This window comes from Somniosus microcephalus, chromosome 27, assembly GCF_052327205.1.
Source record: "Somniosus microcephalus isolate GS21.2 chromosome 27, FLI_Smic_1.0, whole genome shotgun sequence".
NCBI classification, from domain to species: domain Eukaryota; kingdom Metazoa; phylum Chordata; class Chondrichthyes; order Squaliformes; family Somniosidae; genus Somniosus; species Somniosus microcephalus.
This window is the reverse complement of record NC_141013.1, coordinates 8,579,240-8,598,848: the sequence shown is the minus strand read 5'-3', so window position 1 is coordinate 8,598,848 and position 19,609 is coordinate 8,579,240. Positions and strand designations below refer to the sequence as shown.

The 19,609-nt window shown below is 41.4% G+C and overlaps 1 protein-coding gene across 5 annotated transcripts in view; it reads right to left on the bottom strand.

Moving 5' to 3' along the window:
• Positions 1-19,609, bottom strand: part of pias1b (protein inhibitor of activated STAT, 1b) — a 153,699-nt gene that overhangs the window by 92,092 nt on the left and 41,998 nt on the right. For 2 of the 5 annotated variants that reach the window (XM_085968471.1, XM_085968470.1), the window contains exon 1: positions 14,094-16,474. The exons of 2 other annotated variants lie outside the window; for them this stretch is intronic. Coding sequence is in view for 2 of the 3 variants with exons in the window: in XM_085968470.1 (XP_085824596.1) it covers positions 14,094-14,108 (15 nt within the window). In the remaining variant the exon portion in view is untranslated. Of the gene's footprint in view, positions 1-14,093; positions 16,475-19,609 lie in introns of those variants that run through there. One more of the 5 variants, XM_085968469.1, reaches the window with a different exon arrangement.

Genomic DNA, 19,609 nt, shown 5'->3' with positions numbered 1-19,609 from the left:
GGTACCGTCCCCCTACCACTGTCTGTCCCTTGTACTTCAGTCAAACCCCCAGAGAGACATGTTTGAACACATTTAAAATTGGCACAAACATGAAGTGAACCACATAAAAAGGTTTCCCCTTTTATTTGGAATCTAGTGAAATAAAAACATTTAAAATATGTTACGGATAGTACAGCACATCCAGTTGATAACACAATGTCCACTGCACTCCTTCAGGTAAGCTGTAAAAAACCAAATCAATCGTCAGAACTGGACACTACATCTCAGCTTCCTCGGGGAATAAACATTTTCAACAAAATAACTTCAGGCTTATTACTGCATTATAATTTTTTTATATAAAAAAGGACATGCTCGAATGCATCTGGTAAAGATTTAAATACAAGAAAACAACTTCATTTCTAAAATGCAATAATAACGAATCAATTTCTGGAAGCAAACAACTGTATTAATGATGTTAGATTAATCTCTTGGGCCTCATTTATATTCACAAGGTTAATCCCCGATGAGATTCACCAGTACTGTCAAACTGCAGTGTTATGCATTTTGGTTCAGTTCCAAGACAGTAGTCAACAACCAACATGAAAACAGATTGCACTGTATAAATTCACACATTTGCTATCTATAGAATAGGACACCTAATTGGATATTAAATTAAGCAGCCTCATAATAACTTCGAAACCCCTTGTAGTCAGATAAGATTTTTGGTGGCATGAAAGCTTGGCATAGCTAATTTGTTCTTTTAAAAATCATTAAGATCACAATACGCTTTAAAAATAACTTTGGAATGGATTTAGATGAAAATGATTCAGAAAGATGCTAGAAACAATTTTCTCACTGCACGTAAATATTAGCACAAAAATAATTTCATCTCTTCTCCACACCTCTCCTGAAGGTGCAAACTTGTAATAGGTGCAGTTACTCCAACTGAACATCCCCCAGTAGGAGTAACCAAGCAGTGATCAGAAGGAAATCTAGCTGGTATTTCCACATTTAACAGAAACAACTGTGCACATGCAAGTGTGTTCACGTGCAGTGCTTTTTAAGTTGGCCTTGCAGTACATTGGGATGGAGATTTATTTTTGAAAAATAATTATTTTCAAGGCCTGTTAGAACATAAGAAATAGGAGCTGGAGTAGGCCATTTGGCCCTTCGAGCCTGCTCTGCCATTCAACAAGATCATGGCTGATCTTCTACCTCAACTCCACCTTCCTGCCCTATCCCCATATCTCTTAATTCCTTTCGTTCCCAAATATTTATCAACCTCTGTCTTGAATATACTCAACAACTGAGCATCCACAGCTCTCTGGGGTAGAGTCACAACCCTCTGAGCAAAAAAATTTCTCATCTCAGTCCTAAATGGCCTACCCCTTATTCTGTGCCCGTGTTCTAGATTCCCCAGCATTAACCCTGTCAAGCCCCTTAAGAATTTTATATGTCTCAATTAGATCACACCTCATTCTTCTAAACTCGAAGGAATATAGGCCTAGTCTACTCAACCTCTCCTCATAGGGCAATCCCCTCATCCCAGGAACCAGTCAAGTGAACCTTTGCTGCACTCCCTCTAAGGCAAGTATGTCTTTCCTTAGGTAAGGAGACCAGAACTGTACACAGTACTCCAGGTGTGGCCTCACCAATGCCCTGTATAATTGTAGTAAGACTTCTTTACTCTTATACTCTAATCCCTTTGTAACAAAACCGAACAGACCATTTGCTTTCCTCATTGCTTGCTATACCTGCATGTTAACTTTGTGATTCATGTACAAGGACACCCAGGTCCCCCTGAGCGCAAACATTTCCCAGCCTCACTATTCAAAAAATATTCTGCTTTTTTGTTTTTCCTACCAAAGTGGATAACGTCACACTTCCCCACATTGTATTCCATTTGCCATGTTCTTGCCCACTCAGTCAACCTGTCTACATCTCTCTGCAGCCTCTTTGCGTCCTCCTCACAGCTTACTTTCCCACCTAACTTTGTATCAGCAGCAAACTTGGATACGTTACACTCAGTCCCTTCATCCAAGTCATTAATATAGATTGTAGAAACATAGGATAAAATTAGAAAAATAGGAGAAGTAGGCCATTCGGCCCGTCAAGCCTGCTCCGCCATTCAATATCATAGACTGTTATAGCTAGAAAATACTTGCACAGAAAGGATACACTCCGGGCACAGTTGAATAAATGTTGATTCCGGTGTCTCATCAGCATAATTTAAATGTTTTTTTTACTGGCTTACCCTCTCCTCCATGCCTTAATGAGTTCACCCAGTAAGTAGCTGAGGCAGACAGAACCAGGGAGGGGGACACCAGGTTCAATCTGCAGTCTGTGCAGATTCCAACTAGGATAATATAGATAGGAGAGGGGGAGGGGCTACAACTGACCAGCACCCCCAGGCTAGCAATGGAAAAAATGCATATAGAGTTCCCACTCCTGATCATTATCCAGCAACTGCTACAGGGAATGGGTATCAGATGGGAACAGAATAGGGTTGAGTGCCAATACCTTCTGCCATTTAATAGTTTCTGACACACTCACCAATGTTCACATGAGCAATACCAACTCGGACAAGGTAATGGAGGGAAACCAGAGTCGGAGAATCTGTACTCGAGCAAGGAGTCAACATCTCTAGGACAGAAAAAGGGAGAAAACTGGCACCAAAGAGTATTAAGGAAAAGTAGGTCAATCATAGCAGAGTAAATTGGGCTGTGACAGAATTAGTCCAAAGTGCCATCTTTCACAACACAGGGTCATTAGAATTCAGTTATGTTTCAGAGGTTTTATTTGATGAGTGAAACTAACAAGCTCATTAAAAAAGTTATCAGGAGTAAGTGTGACACAATAGCCATGTGTCTGATGGAGGAGTTTCCACTTAATTTGGATACTAGGATTCACTTTCACACAAGTATTAATTTCTCAGTAACTTAATTTGAACCAGAGAAGGAGGAAGAAACAGGATAGCAAAAAAAACACAAACTAGTTGTGCGGTGAATCAGCAATATTACAGACAACTGATTAATAGCTGTAAATTCTGACGAGTGATTTGAGTGTTTGATTCAGGCAAATGTTACCCATCTCAAGCCAGATGTGCACTTTGAACCCAACAGTTACACTGCAATGCAATCCTTCATAAAGTACAGCCAGAATTTACTATTTCACACCAATTTTGTACTTTATGTAAAATACTTAACACTTTTTGGACAAACTTCTTTCCTATTCTCTCCTCCTTTACTAATAGCATATTTTTTGGCTGGGGTACCATTCCACAAAACCTTCATTACTTCAACCAAAAGGCCATTCTTCATTTGTGCTTCTAGACAGCAAGTGCCAGGCGGCTATTTTTTTTAAATTTGTTTATGAGATGTGGGCGTCGATGGCAAGGCCAGCATTTATTGCCCATCCCTAATTGCCTTGGAGAAGGTGATGGTGAGCCACCTTCTTGAACCGCTGCAGTCCGTGTGGTGAAGGTACTCCCACAGTGCTGTTAGGTAGGGAATTACAAGATTTTGACCCAGCGACGATGAAGGAACGGCGATATACTTCTAAGTCAGGATGGTGTGTGACTTGGAGGGGAGGTGGTGGTGTTCCCATGCGCCTGCTGCCCTTGTCCTTCTAGGTGGAAGAGGTCGTGGGTTTGGGTGGTGCTGCCAAAGAAGCCTTGGCGAGTTGCTGCGGTGCATCTTGTAGATGGTACACACTGCAGCCACGGTATGCCAGTGGTGGAGGGAGTGAATATTTAAGGTGGTGGATGGGGTGCCAATCAAGTGGGTTGCTTTGTCTTGGATGGTGTCGGAGCTTCTTGAGTGTTGTTGGAGCTGCACTCATCCAGGCAAGTAGAGAGTATTCCATTACACCCCTTACTTGTGCCTTGTAGATGGTGGAAAGGCTTTGGGGAGTCAGGTGGTGAGACACTCACCGCAGAATACCTAGCCTCTGACCTGCTCTTGTCGCCACAGTATTTATGTGGCTGGTCCAGTTAAGTTTCTGGTCAATGGTGGCCCCCCAGGATGTTGATGGTGGGGGATTCGGCAATGGTAATGCCATTGAATGTCAAGGGGCAGTGGTTAGACTCTCGCTTGTTGGAGATAGTCATTGCTTAGCACTTCTGTGACGCGAATGTTACCTGCCACTTATCGGCCCATACCCGAGGTCTTGTTGCTTGCAGGCATGGACTGCTTCATTATCTGAGGAGTTGTGAATGGCACTGAACACTGCAGTCATCAGCGAACATCCCCATTTCTGACCTTATGTTGGAGGGAAGGTCATTGATGAAGCAGCTGAAGATGGTTGCCCTGAGGAACTCCTGCAGCGATGTCCTGGGGCTGTAATGATTGACCTTCAACCACCACAACCATCTTCCTTTGTGCTAGGTATGACTCCAGCCAGTGGAGAGCCCCCCCCACGATTCCCACTGACTTCAGTTTTACTAGGGCTCCTTGATGCCACACTTGGTCAAATGCTGCCTTGAGGTCAAGGGCAGTCACTCTCACCTCACCTCTGGAATTCAGATCCTTTGTCCATGTTTGGACCAAGGCTGTAATGAGGTCAGGAGCCAAGTGGTCTTGGCGGAACCCAAACTGGGCATCAGTGAGCAGGTTATTGGCGAGTAAGTGCCGCTTGATAGCACTGTCGATGACATCTTCCATCACTTTGCTGATGATTGAGGGTAGACTGATGGGGCGGTTATTGGCCGGAGTGGATTTGTCCTTTTTGTGGACAGCACATACCTGGGCAGTTTTCCACATTGTCAGATGGATGCCAGTGTTGTAGCTGTACTGGAACAGCTTGGCTAGAGGCGCTGCTAGTTCAGGAGCACAAGTCTTCAGCACGATACCTGGGATGTTGCCTTTGCTGTATCCAGTGCGCCCAGCCGTTTCTTGACATCACGTGGAGTGAATCGAATTGGCTGAAGACTGGCTTCTGTGATGGTGGGGACATCAGGAATAGGCCGATATGGATCATCCACTTGGCACTTCTTGCTGAAGATGGTTGCAAACGCTTCAGCCTTGTCTTTTGCACTCACGTGCTGGGCTCCACCATCATTGAGGATGGGGATATTCATGGAGCCTCCTCCTCACGTTAGTTGTTTAATGGTCCACCACCATTCACGACTGGGTGTGGCAGGACTGCAGAGCTTTGATCTGATCCATTGATTCAGCGTGGGAGCAACACAAACCAATCCTGATCTTGCCGTTATCTGACATCTGTATATGTTCGCTTGACAGCAAACAGGTGCAGAAACCTTGGCTGATTCTTCCCCCACCCCCAGGGGCCAGGGGCACTATGGCCAACTGTAGCAATTCAACTGCTACTCAGGCCGAGATCAGGAAATTCAACACAGGCCTGGAACTCCTAGTCTATGTAACAAATATCCTTTGACAAACTACTTGCTGGAAACTGGTATTTCAGGCATCCTCTGAAACAGAACTTTCCAACAAAAATCAATGAGTTAGGTTATGTGTTGCATAAAAATGTCCAATTAGAGAAACTGCAGCCGATTTTGAGTCAAGCTTGCTCAGTCAGGCAAGTTTGAAAATTCACAGCGTTACCTTTTTGTATTAAAGACATTGGAGGCCTACATATGACTAAAAATGAAAGCTGCCCCGTGCTATAAATCTTAACCCTAAAATCACAGTAAATCAACCCCCCCCCACACTAAAAACTGAGGCATCCTATGCTAAAAATGCAACCCCTATGTGCAAAAAAAATCCTAGCCCTGCTATGCAGTGAAAATCTAAACCCTCTCCCCAGCTTACAATACAATACTTTGCTTACATTTTTGCACTTCCTGGCTTGGCCCTTGCCTCCTGATACATCATCTGCTCTTTCTGCGGACCTACAGCAAGATTGAGGCTGTGTCACCCTCTTGGGCCTGGAATCTGCTTCCTGATTGGTGTAAAAGGCTGCTCTTACATTGGTCTAAGTGCACCAATCAGGAATTAGCTTTTCTCATCAAGGCCAGGGGCGCTCGAAGCATTAAGTACGCAATAAAAACCAGAGTGCTGGGATGAAGGTGTTCACTGGTCTCGGAGCATAGGAGCAGGAGTAGGCCATTCAGCCCCTTCAGTCTGTCCGGCCATTCAATTAGATTGTGGCTGATGCGACCCACAGGCTGCGTCTCGGAAACCATCACCTCAGACTCCGGTGAATTAACATCTGATTAGAACAATGCTACGAAGCAGCAATGTATACACCATCCTGGAATTGCAAATTTAAAAAAAACAATCTGATCTATAGTACAAGTATAAAAATAGAGTGAATTGGAAATAATTAACTCAGGAAGTTTAAGAAAAAAACTACAGGCTTCTAACAACAGATGGAACATTCCAGCAGCAATTGTGTCCATTTATTCTTAAACATTAACCAATGAGCGGTGTATAACCTAGATGGCCAGCTCATTTTTCCAAACTGTTCCCCATTGGAGAGCACTTAGTTTCTGCACACATTTTGTCACAGCTAGCAGAACGGTTTGATAAGGACTGGTTTACAATCTTTACTGGGGGCAGATGGAAACTAATGCCTTGAAATACATATTTTAAGGCCTTTACACTTTTTAGAAACAGGAACAACTTTATCAGACAGCTGTAATTTTCTTTGCTCTCCCTAGTGTTTACCAGAATCTCCCTTCTTATTTTGCTTTGTTCTGGCACCATTCCGCTCCGTACACAACATTTTCTTTTTACTCTTGCCTCACCCCACTTGCAACATGGTCCTGGCTTTCCTCTTTTCATTCTCATTGGAGTCCTACAAATGCCACAGGCTAAAAATAATGCTTTCTGCAGGCCATGGGCTGGGTAGGTAATAGCGCCGTCTTGCACAAAAATGGAGCAACATTACAAGTCCTGTAGAAACAAACAGCTTCAAAAGCAAAGTTCTAAATGTGCAGCTTACCGTCCGCTCCATTTTCTACTGTATTTTTATTTTAACTTTACTTCTGTTTTATTTCTATCCAGTAACTGTGCTTGGTGTTCGTCAGTGCAGTGTGGTTTGGCAAAAATTCAAACACACAACTCAGTTGTGTAGTCACACCAACTCAGCCGCACTTGCAAAGTCGTGTACAACACCTACACAGGAAGGAAAAGCAAGCAACACACGCACTCCATGAATCGCGTTGAAACGGCTAAGGAACCTCGATAGGCTCAATGCTAAACATGTCCAACCAGTGCAGAACAGAATCAACAAAACCAATCGATTGCTGAACTACAGAGCCAGAACGGTTGAACATAAATCAGAGGGAGTGCTGGTCAAACTGTACAATGTTCTGGGCAGACTACAGCCTGACTCCTGCAACCAGTTCTGGTCACTGAGACATTCAGACGTTAGAGGCAGTGCAGGGAAAAGTCACAAGGCTGATCTCTAGTGTTACAGGTCTGAGTCCTGCAGATAGATTGGTGAAACTTGATTTTTCAGCTTAGTAAGGAGACACAAGGGGTGATTGTAGAGGTATAATTAAGCGTATGGAAAAGTTAAAATGAAAATATTACTTTGAAGCAAATTACGAGTTGGACATGGAGACAAAGGTTCAAACCAGTAAAAGGCAAATTCAGGACTGAAATCAAGAAATTTTTCTTCACACAGAGTGATGAACACATGTTTTGGACTCCCGGATAAAGTAGCACAAGCAAAAACCCTGGAATAATTTAACAATCAGATTATGCAATGGGGGGTGGGGGCGGTGAGAGAGAGAGGGGAATGAAGGGTGCTTCTTGATGGGTGAAGCACGATAGGCTAAATGGCCTTCATCATTCCTAGGAATGAGCAATAAGTGCCGGCTTTGCCAGTGATGCCCACATCCTGAGAATTAATAAAAAAGAAAATCATCTGGTGAGCCAAGGTTTCAAAATTTGAATCATGATTAGTAAAAGCACTTGGAGCTAGGAAGATTGCATGTTGAAAACAAAACAATGTTGCAGATTTTTTATTTTTTAAAGTTCCGCTATATAAAATCATATCCAAAACATAGCTTCTGGATGTCAAGTAATTTTTAAATCCCTTGGTTTCATGAGGTGTAAGGTAAGGAACAGCACATGGCACTTTTATATTGATATATACTGTGCTACTGGTAACAGGCATGTGGTAATGTACTGCTTCATCAACTGCACAGTATAGTGGAGGCAAATTCAGGACCTCAGTGTCCAGGACTTGACATGTTATGGGTCCCCCACAACAGGAAAAACGAGTGGCTCTTTCTAGTCTCCGTCTAACAGGTGGCACACAGGTAAAATTAAATGGCAAGAATAAACAGGACAGACCACAAAGACCAGAACCAGGGAGAGTTAATGAAAACTTAAAACCATGTAGAATCAAAATTGTCAAAGTTTATACAATGGATTTTAAGTTTATAGTGTTTATGCTCCACACAAGCCTCCACCCACCCCTCTTCATCTTACCCTATCAACATAACCTTTCTATTCCTTTCTCCCTCATGTACTTAACCTAGCTTCCCCTCAAATGCACCCATGATATTCACCTCAACCACTCCTTGTGGTAGCAAGTTCCACGTTCTAATTACACTCTGGGTAAAGAGCTTTCTCCTGAATTCCCTGTAGATTTATTAGTGACTATCTTGTATTTATGTCCTCTAGTTTTGGACTCCTGCACAAGTAGAAACGTCTTCTCTACGTCTACCCTATCAAACTCTTTCATAATCTTAAAAACCTCCATAAGGTCACCCCTCAGCCTTTCTTTTTCTAGAGAAAAGAGCCCCAGCCTGTTCAATCTTTCCTGATAGGTATAACCGCTCAGTTCTGGTATCATCCTTGTCAAACACAACAGAATTGAACGGCACCTCATCTTTCAATTAGGCACTTTACAGCCTTCTGGATTTAACATCAAGTTCAACAATTTCAGACCATAACCTCTTCCCTCTTTTTTCACATGGCAGCTGCCATTCCCATTTACACCCCATCTAGACTCATCTTTTGCTTCGTAACTTATCCCATTACCATCTCCTTTTGCCTTGCACCATCGTCCCTTTTGTCATTTAATCTCTCCTGCCTTCCATCCCATCACAGACCTTCCCTTTTGTCTTTTCCCTGCTTCAAAATCGGTTACATCTCTAACTTTTTCTAGTTCTGACAAAGGATCATCGACCTGAAACGTTAACTCTCTTTCTCTCTCCACAGATGCTGCCTGACCTGCTGAGTACTTCCAGCATTTTCTATTTTTATTACAGAATAGAACCACTTGTTTTTCCATGTAGATCAGCTTTCAATATGACATCAGCTGGTTGCAGAAGGTTGCCAATCTCTCGGAAGCAGTTAATACTGTTATGAATACGGTTATGAGCTCTGCAATAAATGGCATCAGACCGGGGTGGCGAGGGGATAAGAGAAGCAAGGGAAATGGAAAACATTTTGGCGAGTCTGCAACCGTTGCTAAAATTCAAAGAAAAAGTGATTGTTACAATTCATGCTTCTTCCCAACACTCTCAACTTGTATTCGCAGCTGAAAAGTGGTTTCTATAAACAGATCGATCTCCTGATAACCAAAACCTTTGCCATTAGACGTGCTACAAATGAGATAACATACCACAGGATTAATAAATACCCTTTGATAACATAACACATCAGATACCACATTGGCTGTCTACCATGTTGTCTTGTCTACCCCAACATCTAATCAGGGACAGTTCCATTCAGGTTAAAACTGATTTATTTACAGTTCAATAATTTCCAGGGCTCTTGAAGGAGATGGTCTTTCATAAACTCTCTGTTGTAACAGTTGTATGCCCATGGGGTCCAAGTGTCAATTACAGGAATTGGACCAAACTAAATTAGATATTTAAAACTGAATTAAAGATGATTAGCAATGTTTATACCTTTAAGCCAAAAAAAAGCCTTTTGGGTCACAGGTGTTACATCGAGATGTTAGCCAACTTCCTCTCCAAATATCCTTGATGGGGTGGCAATTAAAGACAATGAATTCATCTATTTGCACCAGTTTGCAAACTTGACTACAGAAATATTGCAATGAAAGAAAAGCCCTGCCAAACGAGCAAAAAGTTGACCGAATTAGTTTCAAAATACAGAGCATCACCAACAAGGAAATCAACTGAATGAATCAGGATAATTTTGTGGGTTGGCTACAGGGGCTCGAGTGTTCAGCCTGTGTGCTAGTCACCTAGTGATTTTCCTTCCATTCACTTTAATGGAGGGAAATTCAAGCGCTGTCAAGCGCAGAAGCAGAAAACCCCAGCCAGTAAGTATTTTTACAGCTGCAGGTGTCTGAAAACGTCTTTATTAAAGCCATATATTACAAAAATGTTACCTATTTGACACAGGCTAGAAACTGTTTACGTCACAATGATTTCCAACTTTTCAATACTAGTGATTTGAAAAGTTATTGCTGTTTTCAGGTGTATATCGCTCAACATAGATCATCACCGGCACCTCTTTCTCCGCTTCCCAACTTCTTGCCATTTGAATTAAACCAAGTTTAACATTTTGTTAAAACAAAATAGAATAGTATTTTGCTACTTTTCCTGACTTGCACCCCTTATCTGAATTCTTGTTCTCACGGTTGTAACATTCTCTTTGCTCTCCAAGCAACAAATAGTTAATGTACGGGAGGCAGGACATTCCAATCTCCTCACTTTAAGTGAAATGGCTGTGCAATGTTATATAGCTTCCCTCCTGTGCTGGGGAGCAAAACTGAACCAAGCCGTGCACAACACAAATCTCTGTCACCTACAAAGCAAACAGGAGAGGAAGAGAGACGTGTGAAATACATAGAAACATAGAAGATAGGAGCAGGAGTAGGCCATTCGGCCCCTCGAGCCTGCTCCGCCATTCAATGAGATCATGGCTGATCATCCAAACTCAGTACCCTGTCCCTGCCTTCTCCCCATACCGCTTGATCCCTTTAGCCTTAAGAAGTATATCTAATTCCTTCTTGAATATATTTAATGAATTGGCCTCAACTGCCTTTTGTGGTAGAGAATTCCACAGGTTCACCACTCTCTGGGTGAAGAAATTCCTCATCTCTGTCCTAAATGGCTTACCCCTTATCTTTAGACCGTGACCCCTGGTTCTGGACTCCCCTGCCATCGGGAACATCCTTCCTGCATCTAGTCCTGTTAGAATTTTATAAGTTTCAATGAGATCCCCTCTCATTCTTCTAAACTCCAGCGAGTATAAGCCCAATCGACCCAATCTCTCCTCATACGTCATTCCTGCCATCCCAGGTATCAGTCTGGTGAATCTTCGCTGCACTCCCTCCATGGCAAGAACATCCTTCCTCAGATAAGGCGACCAAAACTGCACACAATACTCAAGGTGTGGTCTCACCAAGGCCCTGTACAACTGCAGCAAGACACCCTTGCGCCTGTACTCGAATCCTCTTGCTACGAAGGCCAACATACCATTTGCCTTCTTAACCGCCTGCTGCACCTGCATGCTTACCTTCAGCGACTGGTGCACAAGGACACCCAGGTCTCGTTGCACTTCCCCTTCTCCCAATCTATTGCCGTTCAGATAATAATCTGCCTTCCTGTTTTTGCCACCAAAGTGGATAACCTCGCATTTATCCACATTATACTGCATCTGCCCAATCACCCAACCTGTCCAAATCATACTGGCGTTTCTCGGCATCCTCCTCATAGGCACAGCAACTGAGAAAAAGGAGATATAGAGGGAAACGTGAACAAAGCTGGGAGACATACTTGTGAGAGGTTTGTGTGAGCAAATTAGATTTTAATACATCAGGCAACACATCAGTACGAAGTGTTTTGTACGTGCTTAGTTTTTAGTATTTCGTGTAATATACTTGGGGGTTGAAAATCACAGGAAAGAATATCTAAGCTGCTTGGGGGGGGGGGGGTGGAAAGTGACCTTTAAATATACAAACTCCTAAGTTATAGATCAAAATCTCAACCATCCCAATACTGTATACTTAGGAGCAGATGGAAAATTGAGATCACCCTACACCAAATCGATGTAATGTTTGATTATTTTCACCGAATTTGCTAATCACTCCCCCTTCAAATTCCATCATCAACAAAATCACAGCCAACAGAAAATAAAAAATATCAGATGGGCCAGATTAATATGGCAATAATTCCATACTTGGAAATATCTTCTGTAAATGAAAAGGTGTACAAACAAATGAAATAATCAAACTATCTGTCCATCAACTGAGAAATTGTAGGCAACTACATTTCATTAATGAAAAAAAATGTACAAGGTAAAGTATCATTTTCTGAACCTTATGTGAAGCTACTCTTAAAACACAGGGCACTGTGACACCAACAGTGGAAGTGCCACAGCTGAAGTTTCCCCAGATATCAGGGTTTCATTCTGAGCCTAGTCATCCAAGCTTTAGGGTCAGAGGAAAGAAAAGAGAAAAGGCATCCCATGGCAATGAATATTTACCCGAGGAAGCGAAGAAACAAAAAAAAGGTCGATATACTTAAATAACCATTTATATAATTTATATGAATTTATCTGAAACACACTTTTCAATCTTTATTGAAGACAATGCTCTGTTTCCTCCAGAGAACTCTGCTAAATTCAGTTTTGTGAGCAAATCAATTTTACAAGATGTACTGTACCAGAATTTTTTTTTTTTTTTTTTTTTAAATGTTGAGAAACTAGCAAAGTAGAAAATTTATTGCAAAGGTAAGGACGACATTGTCATAAACTACTGTGACATAGCAAATTACAACACAGAAGCCATTTCCAGCATCCCCACATACCAGCATGAAAAGCCACCACAAACTAATCTCGTTGCATATGTGACCAGAACTTAGGAGTATCCCATGAGTCATAAATCTATAATTGGGTCAATGTTATTGTCCACATACGAATACCTCAACTTTGACCTTTCAGGTAATCTTAATCCTTTTATTATCTCTGTAACCACCTACACTGAATTCACCTTTAAATACAGTAGGGGCATTTATTTTCTTTAAGAAAATGAATCTCATTCTTGCATTTCAAGGATTGTTGTACACTTAACTTTGACCTACAGGTATGGTCTGTTACTGAGCAGAGATCACCTCTAGATTTTAATGCATTCCCATCTATTCCATGAAATAAAGTAAAAATTATGCAAAAAGCTGAAGTAAATTCTGCAATTTGTTATCTTACATGTAATGAGCAAAGATCTTCCTGGGTTAACCAACTGCATAAATTACCTGCTCTGAATTTTTTTGTGGATGTGTAATAGGTCACGCCGACTTTGACAAATGCCACTATTTTAATAATATTGTCCTGGAGAACACCAATGTAGTTAACAAATTGCAGACTTCAGGGAGACAATTGCAAAAGCCTGACACCAAACAGCCTTCTCCACTCCCACCATTCAAAAAAATTTGGATATCTACCGCTGAAATAAAAATAAAAATGCTGTCTCCATGCCTTGCTGAGTGATTCGTGCAGTGAAATTGCAGAACTGTGTACAATATTTTTTTTTGGGGGGGGGGGGGGGGGGGGGGGGGGGGCAGTTTAAAAAAAAATTCCAACATAAAATGCAGTCAAGCAGAAAACAGGGAATTTAAGATTTCATAGAATCATAGAAATTTACGGAACAGAAAGCCGCCATTCGGTCAATCGTGTCTGTGCCAGCCGAAAAGAGCTATCCAGCTTAATCCTACTTTCCAGCTCTTGGTCCGAAGCATTGTAGGTTACGGTACTTCAAGTGTATATCCAAGATCTGAAAATAACCCACCCTGAAATCTTTCAGTTTAAGTACCATCATATTTTATTAAAAAAATAAAACGCTAAAACTGGTCCTGGCTGAACCTAATCAGCCACTGAAGTAAACATCATAGTTATGCCAGTTTTCCAACTATGAACTTAGGGCCAGGCAAGGCAGCATGACACACTGCGGAGTACAGGGCAGATTTTTGCCTACAGAACCTCACATATCATTTGCAATCACAGTGGGGATTACCCAGTGGTGGGCAAGCACTTCTCCCACGGGAAAGGGGAAATTTGATATCCCCGAGGCTTTTCTACACTTTTTTTTCCTGAAGCAACAGCTCTAAAACAACACTCCTGGTTTCATCCTTGCCACCAGCCAGGGAATGCAGTAAAGATACAACAATAAATTCTTAAAACAGGAACTAAATAGAATGAAAGCTATTAAAAACTCCAAACCTTTAATTTCAACATTATCTTCCATCACTTAGCACAGCACCAGCATACTGCAAGCACAAAAGAGGAAGATTATATGGAGCGGAGCCATTTTCCATAACAAAAATAGATACCGAGAAATGTGGTCCAGATTAACTGTTGGTTACGTAGGTCTCGAATAATTGCCATTTGACATTTTGCCTAGTTACATTGGATTCCACGAAAAATGGAAATACTAATTAAAAAGTCAAAGAAAGCAATAACCAAAGGGGCCTTAATATACTCTAAACCAGAGTCTTAAAATTCAACATGCCAATTAGGGTTATCTTCCAGCTTTTGCCAAGTTGCACAAAGCAAATCACTAGCACGCAAGACTAAGTGCACACCCACCCATTCTCCAATCCTACATTGATTGCTACATTTAATCCTCTGATCAGCTGTAGCTTTTTCTATCCAACTATCTGCTCATCTCGACCAAACAGCAGATGATTTGAGGTTTAAAAAGAAAATATCAAGCAACAAGTAAGCCAATTCAAAAAAAAATGTAACTTGAAATAACGATCCTGATTTTTACTGAGATTCTGTCATTGGCTTTACATTGATTTCTCTTCTGCAAATGTAGACGGTCTGCTAGAACTAATGATATAACATCCACACTGTACTCTAGCTTACAATGGAATCTGCAGCAGTCCCATTTCAGTAACTGTGGAGATGCTGTTTATTTTTATAAAAATATAAAAAGGTTCGAAGATTACCAATTCAATATGTAGTACGCTGTAGTTCACGTACTGGTGCCAATTTCTGACATATTTCAAATCAGTAAAATGTTGCACAGCCAACCAATCCACGTTACCAAATGCTGCACCCACCCCAGTTTCAAATATTCATTCTTCCACACCCAAGCTAAATTAGCGACAGCTTAATCGTGTAAGAAAAATCAGCCAGTGATTTAAAACTAGTCATCTCACACTCATCATACAAGATTTTACAAAGGGCAATAAATGTGACAAATAAAGCCATTTCTATCAAGACCAGAGAATACTTCAAGTGGGGTAGTTGGTATTCTGTATGCACCTTTTGGGGAAAAAAACTTTTGGGAAGGTGGTTGCGCCAAGACTACTTCTCGCATTACGGTTGATCCCAAAGCTGTGGAACATTTTTCAGTAGTTCAAAATTTAAGAAAATACCAACAAAACAAACCTGTGCAAAACGTGGCAGAAGCAATAGACATACTTCAGCGGCAATGAAGGAAGTATATTGACAAAGCTAATATGGCCACAGAATTAAACAGTCAGACAAAAAAAAGCAGAAGTTGTCCATGTTATCATGGCAACAAAACAAAACATTGTCAGCAACACTGTTGCAGAAATGCATATACTCAATGGAAACTTCTTTACCACAGCAGCTTCACCAGTTACCTGAAGCCTCATTAACCTACAAATGAGTTGATTATTGCTCAATGTTTCTTCCCAAGCTACAATACCAACTCAACTGATTCGGAAAATTATGCAGAGACAATGAATGAGTTTTGATCAATTACAACACTGAAGCAATCCACGTGACTATTCTATAATTCAACATAACTCCAAAAATAAATTTGTAGACATTATAACTAATCCAAGGTCAGTAGATAGGAGATAACGTATTCTAGTTACATCATCTACTTTTCCCGAGGTTTAATGCAGCATTTCAGATACATCTCAGTCTGCGCTGTAAAATTTTCCCTCATAGTGCAACTGTGTCAAACATTCAGAAATCCTGCAGTATTTTCAATTCCCGTTTTTCTTTTTAACATAACGCTCACCACACAGTACACTTAAAAAAATGTTTCTTCCTTTTCTCAAAGTAAAACTCAATTGGTAATGGATGTCATTCGCCACAAAAACTAAAGGATGAAATATTAGATAAGTGCTCAAAACTTCCAATTAAATCTAGAATACTGTACATGTCTTAACTTCACATTTTGGATTGTTTTATGCCTTTAAATGAGATGGCACAGCTGCTTTTAGTACCTCCAATATGCACATTAGGCGCAGTTTTTAGTAGTGTCTCTGGACAGAATCATGCCCTTCGGGAAATATAAACGTGCCACCCCACAAAAATGTGGGCCTATGATTGACATTGGAAAAAAGGAGCTTTTTTTACCAACATTAACATGGTGAGATAGCACAGACACCACTCTTCAGTGATCTAAGCTAAAAAAAAACACCAACGCAAAAGTGCTTCAAAGGAGCAGCTTCTCGCTTCACTTGCCCGGAGTATTGTAGCAATACCCCAAAAATACACACTACATTTGCGGCTTTTAATTCAAAGTTGCTCAATTTGAATTATCTAGTGATTCCAATTTTTTTAAAGCACTAACTTACCATTTTGCGGTATTTGTGTTTCAGTTTGAATTACTGCATAATTCAAATTTCTTTCGTACAAAATACTTCAAATTATCAGCAGACTATCATTTAGTACAACTACTGTGTTTTGCATTGAAACTGAGCAATTTTCCTCACCGGCTTTATTTTGTTCTATTTTCTCTCCTTCTCAAAGACACTGGCTCTTGCACGGGTACTGATCCATAGGTGCCAGCAATGCCTTGGCACCTCATTCCAGTGACTAATCTTCATAAGCAAACCAAGACGACGAACATTAGCAAGCTGTTCAACTGTGGGGGCACATCAATGCCAAGTCCAAACCTGTCCTCACGCAACATCCACATCCACACACATTTTCCAGCGGAGGGTGACTGGGTAGTTGACTTTCTCCTTCCTAGCCCGGGGGAAAGTCAGTTGAAGCTCCACCAGAGCTTTCCCAACTGAGATCAGGAATCAAATCTGAGATCTTTTGGTCTTTATGGAACATTCACACACCGTCTTTACCAATTGAGTCATCGAAGGAGCAATGTGTGTGTTCAAATTGACATTTACTGTAGAAGGCTTTGCAGATGAAAGAGCAAATTGAGCCAATACTATTATTTATTCAGGAGAGCACTTCACAGTTTTGTGCATTCAGCAAAAAATGCCCAGCTAAAATCCTGCTACAGCTGTGCAACTCACAATTTGCTGTTACACATTTGCTTTTTGACAGATTCACTAGAAAGTAACTTAACACTGCAACCTCTGAGCGGTGACCAAGATTTTTTAGAAAGCGTATTGGTCAAGTTCATCCCACTTCACTCGAGTCAATGTATTGGGTTACTGTGGATACGTTACTATCAAGATCTCGGACTTGTACCAGGTGCCTAATTCCCATAGATAGCACTACTGGGAGAATGCAACAGGAACAATTATTACATTAGCTTGAAGTTCGGTTATCACAAACAATTCTTCATAAAAGCACAATCCTGCTGTCCAAACTATAGAATTCATGTTTTTAAATTTCAAATGAATGCTCAAGAAAAACTGGTGCGCAGGACCTTGGTCTCTAAGTCAGGACACCGCACAAAGTTGTAAAGTAAAGACCAGTTAGTCAGGAAGAACTGACGAGGAGACACTCAGCTTGAGTTTTAAAGTCTGAAGGTTATAAAAGGAAGGAAAGAAGGACCAAGAGAAACCAGGAGTTCCAAGCTTTGAGCTCCAGAGAAAGAGCAAGTTAAAGTTAAAGATCTGAAAAGTCTTGATTTCAACAGTGAAAGTCATATTTGCAATTCTATTTAACTATTTTTTTATTATTCGTTCCTGGGATGTGGGCGTCGCTGGCAAGGCCAGCATTTATTGCCCATCCCTAATTGCCCTCGAGAAGGTGGTGGTGAGCCATCCTCTTGAACCACTGCAGTCTGTGTGGTGAAGGTACTCCCACAGTGCTGTTAGGGAGGAAGTTCCAGGATTTTGACCCAGCGACGATGAAGGAACAGCGATATACTTCCAAGTCAGGATGGTAGGTGACCTGGAGGGGAACTTGCAGGTGGTGGTGTTCCCATGCGCCTGCTGCCCTTGTCCTTCTAGGTGGAAGAGGTCGCGGGTTTGGGAGGTGCTGCCGAAGAAGCCTTGGCGAGTTGTTGCAGTGCATCTTGTAGATGGTACACACTGCAGCCATGGTGCGCCGGTGGTGGATGGGGTGCCAATCAAGCAGGCTGCTTTGTCCTGGATGGTGTCGAGCTCCTCGAGTGTTGCTGGAGCTGCACTCATCCAGGCAAGTGGAGAATGTGGAGCATGGATATCTAGGCCGACACGCCAACGCAGTACTGAGGGAGTGCTGCACTGTCGGAGGTGCCATCTTTCGGATGAGACGTTAAACCGAGGCCCCATCTGCTCTCTCAGATGGACTTTTAACTAACCACTGGCTATACAGCAGTTTTCACCCAAGTTCCTTATTCTCTCCCTCATTGGTTATATACTCCCTCAGTGGGAGTACAGTAAATACATCTGACTCTGCTGCACCTGACCTGGGAATTCTTGATGCCAATGCCGAGTGCAAAAATGTTCCATTTGGTAGCAACAACACCTCACAATGAGCAAAATATAAAAGATGCAACAATTAAATAAGACAGCCAACAGAAAATAATGACTGCACAAAAATCATGAGTTTACACTTAGAGCTCTGTTGAATGTAGTACAAAGTGTCTAAGCAGATCCCTGAATATATTAAATTGTTTTTGGTCATAAAACTTAATGTAATCCTCCGAAACGTTTTCTAAATATAGAAACAGCAACATAAGACTTCATGAAACAAGCTACAAATTATGATTCACAAGAGTCTGATAGGTAGGACCAAAACTTTACCTAGAGGCTTCGGGGGGTGGGGGGAGGGTGTGTCAGCGACAAAATAAGGGTGGTGGAGAGAGAACAAATGGAGAAGAGGTTTTTTTTTTAAACATAAAGTGCCTTCAAAAGGAAAACTACAGAGACAAAGGTTTAATCTCTTCAAGAATGTGGCTTACATTAACCGAGTGATTCAGTCTACGAGAGTCCCCATGTTCCTTACAATTTTCTCTGAAGGGGGCAGATTACATTTGTTTGTCTGTGCCCAGCACTGCAAACTAATGGCAATGGATTTACTCAAGCTGGTAAAAAGGAAAGACAGAAACCAATTTATTTTCCTGGACTGCATCCAAATGACTTGTTAAAATCACAAATTTTGTTTGCAAGCCTATATAAAAGGGGGGGGGGGGGTGGGGAAATAAAAAAACAGGATTGCCTGAACTATTTAAATAGTGCAACAAGCAATAGGAAAATAACAAAACCAACAGTCAGAACCAACAGTTAAGAATATTCAGGGCTTACAGATAAAACAATGGCCTACACAGGTACAATGGACAAGATCTACTACTGAAGCAATGCTGTATGCAGTTTAGTCATCCCTTGAAACTCTACATTTTTCCTTACGCCTCTGCTGAGAAATTAAAGTTTTGTTTCATAAAATTATATCCATAAAAATAAGTTGAGACAAGCCAATCATGTGCAAATTTGTGTCACTTTTTTTTTGAAGTATTTCTAAAAGGTCCGTCCTTTGCGCTCGTTTCTCATGGCCTTTAATTGACCTCAATCTGCTCGAGAGTAACTAGCCTCAAACTGATCTCAGCAAGGTCTCGGTTAGGTCTTGTGGTCTTA